The sequence below is a fragment of the Pocillopora damicornis genome, chromosome 4 (assembly GCF_964200805.1).
Source record: "Pocillopora damicornis chromosome 4, jaPocDami1.2, whole genome shotgun sequence".
NCBI lineage: Eukaryota > Metazoa > Cnidaria > Anthozoa > Scleractinia > Pocilloporidae > Pocillopora > Pocillopora damicornis.
In genome coordinates, this window is record NC_142673.1 from 2,059,335 (window position 1) to 2,067,773 (window position 8,439).

Genomic DNA, 8,439 nt, shown 5'->3' on the forward strand with positions numbered 1-8,439 from the left:
GCTAGAAAATCAGTTATTTCTGACTAAGCATGAAAAAAAAATAAACTGGCACGTTATTCGTCTTTATTAGTCAAATAAAATACTCATAACAAGCGGCCAAGCTTCCTTTTTAAAATAGTGATGCATTGACACCCAGAAAGTGAATTAGAAAAATATCTGTTGATAATCCCTGTTAACAAGTAAATAAAGCCCCAGAACTATCAGTGGCAAATAACGAAGCCTTACGTCTTTTAGATCGGAACGAATTCTACCGAAATTCATGAAACGCAAAAAGCATTCGGCTTTTGAGCTAGGACAACACCCCGGCATCCAAGTTAGACTAACTTTAGGTTGTATTTATTCTTCAGTTGACAAATTTAACAACAGCAAATTTGATTCAAATTACAAGCATTACTCTGCTGTTAAACTCTCGCTCCTCACAGGTAGGTAGCACAACACTGCGTTATTATTAACCTTTCTAAGATTCTCCCATTCATCTAAAGACACAGGATACACTTCTTCTGGTGGAATCCTAATTCCACTATCAATAGGGAAATTATTGATGATGAAATACACCCTCCCTTCTACTTCAACCGCACCGAGATTGTTTCTAGGAATACGGTTTTGTTTAACACAGGTCCATTGGTTGTTTTGCTCATCATAAACTTCAACTACTGCTCCTTCCCCACTGGGTATGCCAGAAATGCAACTAATAGAACTTATACCCCCTGCGATACATAGTTTCCTGTTTACTAAGAAAAGACAGGATCTATAATGAACACTTTTAGTTGATGTCTTACATTTCCACTCATTCCTTTGGGGATCAAAGCAAAAAATCACGGCAGATTTCCCCGCCCAGCGGCTAGACCCGTCTTTATTATAATTTTGTTTCCTTTGACCCTGAAGTACCAACAAACATGAGTTGTCTGGGGAAACAACGGACGCTTTACCACAAAATGTATTCGGACAAGTTTCTCCGTTGTAAAATGGTTTTATACACTGCCATTGATTTGTTTTTAAACTAAACCTATGGGGTGGCTTCGATTCTCTAATTGCGTAGATATAATCACCAATAGAACATAAGGAATCGATCGTATGATTACACCCTAAAATAGGTGGTAATGAGCCCCAGGTATCAGTAACTGTATCATAATGATACGTAATAAAATCTCTCCCTTTTTTCGCCGCTACATACAAGTGATTACCAACATATTCTGCACAGAAACACGCGTCTGCCTCAGTCAATTGAGTCATGGATGGTAGAGGTTTCCAGTTTTTGGTTTCAAAATCAAAGTACTGCATCTGGGCTTGAGGAATAATGGCCACAAGAACCTGTCAAGACCAAAATGATTGAGTTAAGTGAACGTGATTGAGCAAGCTATTGGAGATTTAGGAAAGTGTATTTCACTTTACGTCAATCACGACACCAATGAAGTCTCCTGTCGCAACGAACGCTGGAGCAGATCAAGCAGTGGTTTAGTTCGGGTCGAAACTACTGAAAAACTATATTGAACGTAGTGGATGTTAAATAGCTTAAAACAGAAATAAATTGGTTCAAAGGCATAAAAGAACCTACAATCATCTCATCAAGTGCCTTTCCGGGTTTCCGGGGGGTGCGTGCCCCCCCGACCCCCTAGATTGGTTCTTTTTCGGCGGACATTTAGTCTGGAGCCGTCCTTCACTAAATCCCGGATCCATCCAAGAAACGACGTCAATTTGTTGTCATGAGCCTTCGAACCATCGATCTCACAGATCATTTCCGTACTTTCTAAAAGTTTCTTATTTCCCATTTGGACAGGCCAAATTTTTAACCAGTGACGCTATGAGCAAACTTTATGGAAGAGATTGACGTGGAATGTCATGTTTCAACTATCTTTTTCGAAATTGAATAATGTGATTTCAATCCATAGTCATTGTAGCTTGCAATACTTTATAACTGATTTTGCCCGGCAGATTGATCTTTAGCGTGAAAACATTTATGAATTAAGGAAGTTTTCCCTGGCTTCGTTCTTTGCTGTCATTCTACTCTATTCCACCCAGTATTCTGACTTTAAAGATAGCTTATGCTTGTAGAGGTTTAATATTGCATTTCAACTTTCTTTTTGAATTGTCAATAACGTTATCGTAATTTTGGACTATTGAACTCAGCCAGCCGAGGATAGGCTCAAGTTAGCCCTGTTTAAGGCCTTCCACGAGATCTAGAAATATCAATGGTGTTTGCCTAACCGATTTCATGGACCTCGGTTTTGTTTTGTTTGTAGCGAACTCGGAGCTACTTGAAGGCCGGTAGTTGTACAAGAGCGACTCAAGCAAAAACGTATTTACTTCTGGTAGCATTCGCATTTCTTGCGTGTCAAGCTCAGTGATTAGCTCTTGTATATCCACCAGTCCCAGACGAACAGCTCCAATAACTTTGGAAGCAACAGTCATCCTCTCCTCCTTCTTGTGTTTAATCCACTGCATCACTGATTTGAAGACAAACGTCTCCGAATGTGCATTGAGGTCATCACGACTAAGGAGGCTGAGTAACTGGTCTCCGCCGATATGAGCTAAAAATTCCTCGCTTTCACAGACATCTTTATACATCTTAGCCATTTCACTCTCAGTAGCGTCTTGCAGATTCTTAAGGCCATGGCTGTGAGCGATTTCCCAGATACGCGAGTAGGTTTCAAAATCAAAGCGAAGTTTAACAAACTCAGTCAGCAAGAAATCACAACACTTTTGAACAACAGTCGTCACTTGAAGATGATCTGCTGCTGCAAGGACTTCAAACACGTTATCTTTGTTGACCTGAAACTCTCCAGTGTAGATGGAGTCCATTATGATCTTCAAAACATTAGGTGAAATACTTTCATCTTTTAACTCGATCACTTCCTGATTCGCTTCTTTCATTCCATTTGTAAACATGGCGTAGAAGTAATCGCTATTTGCAGCCAGAACAATGCGATGAACTGGAAAGATGTCTTTGCCTACTTTTAGAAGAACGTCAATGAATTGCCCCTCTTCTTTAAACTGGGCACATTTGGATAACAACATCTCACAATTGTTTACGACCATTTTGGTTGAGGAATTTATCGATTCTGGACGAGCAGACACTGGGGAGAATCTGATCCTGATCGCGTGACTTGGGAATCAAACAGTCACGCGATCGCAGTAACCAGTAATACATGCTTTTACTGCTTTCACCTGGGAAGCTTATGAGGCCAGAATAGAATAAATTTGCTTGATTACACTGCAGAGGTCTGAGCAGTTTTAATCAAGACCTATTGAGAAATTTGGATCAGTGTCCGTATCCAAACAACTGAGCACTTTACCCCTCCCCTAACCCAAACTTATTATCAGTTGACTGTTGTTTGGTTAAAGAAGGGGTAGGAGTGCAGCTGTCCCAGAAATTTTACCTCACTACTTTTAGATATATGTGATGAATCTCTTTCGTGATGGAAATATCTCGTTTATCTTTGTATTTCAATGCACAAAGCAAGGTAAAACTTGTGGTTTTAAGATTCAATCTGCCCTCAGAATAGAAGATAGACAAGATACAATGAGACATCTCTAAAACAAAATATGACCAAAGAAGACTGACCCAATGTCTACTAGGAGATTCATGTTGTGTGGCGTGACAAAGTGGCAGCTATGAAGTATAGTAATTTGATTCTAGTATTACCTTGATATTGTTACAAATGATGCAGCTTTGCATGCTGCTTTAGGATTTTATTTACACTGCACTTAAATATTAAAACTGATTTCAAATGATGTTTTTCATGAAAATGATGTTCTCAGAACTTTTCAAACCCTTCCTAAATAATTAAAAAGTCCCTGCCTGATGTCTCCCTAAGAAACCTGGGTGCTGATGTGTCATCTTAAACTCAGATGATTATTGGGATATTTGCATCTGGTTGGTCGATGTTTAAATGGTATCTCACTAGAATAGTCTCCTAATGTGACTTGGATTGTGTTCAGAATCCCTAAGATTGACTCTGTTATTTTTATGACCATGAGAATTCCCTTGAGGGCATTTTTATGATAATGAACTTGGAAAATTCTCCAAAAATATCAAAGATACAATTTTAGGTTGACAATTAAGTGTCCTCAAGTAACAGCTCATCTGAAGCTTTGTCATGATTTTCTGGCAATTCTTGTTTCATTTGATCAGTCTCAGTTCTGTTCAGGAAGGGGAGGATGATGTAGTTATTGAGGAGATCGAGGATAAAGTTGATGATGGAGACATTGAAGAGCTGGATGAAGCTGTGGGAGGAAACAAACTTCAGCAGGATAATGGTGATAATGCTTTGCAAGGCCTGGCAAATGATGACAATGATAACCAAGATAATGTAGGTTTAACCGTATGTTAAGAGTAAAAAAAAACCTGATTTCATCATTAAATTCATATTAACTATTATTCCTTTTAATCCCCGTGGAAAGTGACAGCGACAAATAATATCTAAGGCAAGAAATGGATAACAGCATTTCAGAGGAATGACCAAATGCAAGTGTGAATACATTAAACAATCATGTAAAGTGTGAACTCTTTTTACTCTTAAAGATGAAATTAAAACTTAAAATCAAGTTAAAGTCAGTAAGAAATTAGGGTAACCTATACTTTTGTCTGGATATGGTGATGAGGGCCCTTTTTTTCAGATTCTAATTACTTGATCATACATGAAAACATCAGGGGTAAGTAGTTTGCAAAATATAACATTCTTCCTTGTTCATAGTTTTGGCATGCACCATACATATACTGTGTATTCAGGACAGGCATGTTAGTCCAATGTAGTCTTCCTACCTCTCCTAGGTGGAAAGGAGCCCTGAGAGAGTTACATTTCTCACCCAAAAACACAACAGAATGAGCTAGCCAGGGTGTGAAATTTCCAAACATGATTCCCCTGTGATTACTGAGGCATAGCCTTCTCCTCTCTCATGATCATATAAGCTGTGCTTTAGAACACTGTTGAAAGAACTTCTGCAGTTGACTGCCAACACTCAGACATGCAGGCTGCTGCCCTGATGGTTGCATCAGGATGAGGTTGTGCTGGTGTTGTTTCAAATCCATCAATCATTCAGGTTATCAGCCAATGAGAAGAAAGTATTTTGTCACATGCATGAATCTAGATACTCAACAAAAATACATATCTTTATTTTGTCACATGCATGAGTCTACATATGTCCAAGAAAAACACATATCTAGATTCATGCATAGCATGAAATGCAAAAAGAAAAACTAGTCTCTATAACTGTTGATTTGGGAACAGTTTCCTTAAGTAGTTTACCTTCCTCTTTACCACTTTTTGGGGCATGAAAATAGTTAACTGCATTACTTTCTGCCAATTAAATCAAGCTCCAACTAACCACAGAGCTATAAACCAAATGAGCGCAACACTACCATAAATTCAGCATACACTTTGAATTCCCCAAAGAAACCCAAACAGAGACAACAGATGAATCAGGTAGCTGATAATGATGTCCAAAATTATGTAACCAATGAAAAGATGTAACAATAGTGTTACAGTTTAGGTGATAATTAATAAAGGCAGTTTGAGAAGCAATCTAAAAAACTTGTGCTTTGGGCTTGATTGTTGTATACAGACATCTTGAAACAAATAAAAGCACTCGGCCAAAGCAGCCATGTGCTTTCCTTTTTTTTTTTTTTTTTAATATTTGGATACCACAATTGTATGAAGATGCACACACTGCAGAGTGCAGTTTGAAATGCACTATATTCTAATCACAAGACCCTAGATAAATCGGTATTAAAAGTCAATCACATCCACCGGAAGCAGGGTATATTGTAACAATGATCAAACCCTCACACTAGCTTTCTAAATACTACTTCAATGTTTGCTAAGTTTAGGAAACAATCCTTGCATTAAGGAACCAAGAATGAATGGTGGGGAAAATTTTTTTTTCTATACCCTATACCATCAAATGTGTCCAAGGTCTTGTTGCTGAAATAAATCATGCAAAAAATTTATGTCCACAATTTCTCTCCCCCAAGACTGCAATAGATTGGGCCAAGAAATGGGAACACAGCAATGTTGTCCAAATTATTGAACCATCTTTGTGAGTACTACAATTAAAAGTATGATTCTGATTAGTTTGCTTCTCAAGCTATTGTGTACCCCAGGTGTTGAATTTCCCTGCATTTATTCATCTAGCTTGTTGATAGATCAACTGAAAATGGATTTAGAGAGTATAATAAGCTTATAGAGGGTTGATGAGATTTGGGAAAGGTGTTGGTATCATGTCATGTTATAACCCTAATCTACTTCTTAGGGTGACTAGAATCCAATTTCTCCTCACAATATCATTCCTGAAGCATCACACATAAGACTTATGAGAATAAATGAAATGATCACCAACTCAAGAAGCTCTTGACTGTTAAACAAGTTCTCCTTGCAGCACCTTGGGAAATCTACACTTAGAGGACACTGGAAAATATGTATACTGGCGTTGGGGTGGAAAGGCATTATGAACTCTGCAGCTTTAACCTTTCTCCAAGTAAAGTTAAGAGTGAAGGCAGTCTTCACTGAAGCATTTGCCAGTGTCTTGAGGGAAATTTTTATGTTTATCTTTTTAGGTCATCACCCAAAGTTCCATTTGGAAGAAGAGAAGTAGTGTTAGGTGGAGCTTCAATTGTATTACTGTTGTTTTTGTTTTATAGGAATTATGTCTGCACACAAAACTTTTAGCATCACCAAACACGTCAATAAGTGATTTCTTGTCCAAAGCTCCCGAGGCTCCTCCGCTTTTGGTTCTTCGAAATGCTGTTGTCCTTCTTAAGGTTGGTGTTGACACCAGTAGTATTGTTGCCACGCCGTCTTAATTGTTTCTGTTTACACTATTCGTCGCATATCCTTCACTGATTTTGTGTATTCCATATACTTTTAGATAACCAAACGTTGTTTCTTATGGTTGACCCATTTGATTTTAATTTCACTTCAGAGAAGTACATGCATATGGTGTACTTACTGTAAAGTTTTTGTCCGCGTCTGTTACTTTTCTTTCCACTTTTTCCTCACCGCTTCTGCTCTCGCATGAGTAACTGTGGCTGACCTTTTGATTTCATTCATTTTTGGTCCAGACTATAGACGCTTTGGACCAGTGGGATGACCTGACTGACCTTGGTAAATGAATTGCATTATTTGACAGAACTTCTTGAAAGGAGAACTTAAAGTAAAAACACGCAAACTGCCTAAAGCGCGGGCAACGCGCGTGACCAAGTCACTTGATTTTAGCTTGCATTTGATTGGTTGAGAGATTGACTACTCAAAGACCCCAGTGAAGACAAAGCAATGTCGGCTTGCTTTCCACTAAAATAAAAATTTCACTAGCTAGTAATCCTACGTTTACATGTGCGTTTAGAAGTAGTTTTCTTTTCTTCTCCTTCATCTACCACCTGGCTTTGTGGAGAGATTACAGCTCTGTCAAGTGTTCGAAAATAGACAATACTTACCAAGCCCTTGTTCTTTAGTGCCTTCCTCCAAAAATAAAGCCAATCACTTCGTTTGTCTGAGTTTCTCTGAGCATATGTCCTACGATAATCGCAGCAGACAACCATTGGAATACGACCCTCTGTTTCCTATGCAAAATCTGTTCGACTGTCGTTTTCATAGTCATTCGCAACTTTAAACCCATTGATTTCCTCGTGCATTGGCGGTTTTTGTAGAGCTCTTAGCATGGAGGTTAATGATTTCTTCTCCTTAAGTTTATAATTCGAAAATAACATTTTTCTCTTTAACCCTTTAACTCCCATAAGTGACCAAGACAGAATTTCTCCTTACAACATCAACCAGATGAGTGATGAGAATAAAGAAAAATATCAATTTGGGGATAATTAGTTGATCCAATACTTAACTCTCTGAACTAACATTATAAGAATTGTATGGTTGATAGTAAGGAGAATTACAAATTTGATGTGGGAGTTAAAGGGTTAAACGATATGATCTAGAACAAAACTTTGGTGAGACCTTTCTTAGATGAAAAAAAAATTGATCGATTTTCTGAAGCATCACATCAACAGTATATAGATAAAAACTACTCGTAGGAAGGCTGTTTGTCCATTGAACCCGGGTGAGTGGTTGGAAAAAATCCTGTTCCAGACCCTTAGTCAGTAAATACGAGCTTTAGAGCGCGCGAACGACAAACCGCGGTCATGATGGTTGTCAAGGTAACGGCTGTAGTTTCCCCTTTTTGCCTGACCCAGCCGTTTCTCGTGAATCTTTTTTCTCGCTAATTTCTGCTCACCTACAGCTACGTCTGGCCCAGACTAGACCACGCTCAAATACGGGCGAGCCAACTTAAACCCAGCGGGATCTGGGAACAAGGAACTGTCCTTCCAAGCTCTAAAACTCTCCACAATGCATTCTCAATTATCTCTCGCTTTCACTCGACTCGTCCCACTCGTCCCGCTTATACTGATGGCCTGAACTATGCTCACGGAATTCTTATAGGGGGGCGTGTGTT

The 8,439-nt window shown here is 38.7% G+C and overlaps 1 protein-coding gene across 1 annotated transcript; it reads right to left on the reverse strand.

Annotated features, from left to right (window-relative positions):
• Positions 1–46: 46 nt before the first annotated feature.
• LOC113681601 (kelch-like protein 26) lies at positions 47–7,160 on the reverse strand. Its single transcript, XM_089202373.1, has 3 exons — positions 6,946–7,160; positions 2,206–4,277; positions 47–1,311 (listed from the first exon to the last, which is right to left on the reverse strand). Exons 2-3 carry the CDS (start codon positions 3,034–3,036, stop codon positions 391–393), a joined length of 1,752 nt encoding a protein of 583 aa, XP_089058499.1. The 5' UTR covers positions 3,037–4,277; positions 6,946–7,160; the 3' UTR covers positions 47–390.
• Between the last annotated feature and the right edge of the window lie 1,279 nt (positions 7,161–8,439).

Excerpts from the sequence above, each read along its gene's own strand:
- LOC113681601 (XM_089202373.1), bottom strand. The coding sequence starts at position 3,036 with ATGGTCGTAAACAATTGTGAGATGTTGTTATCCAAATGTGCCCAGTTT. Across the intron at positions 1,312-2,205 it reads AACCGAGGTCCATGAAATCG|GTTCTTGTGGCCATTATTCC; the intron begins GTTAGGCAAACA and ends TGGTCTTGACAG.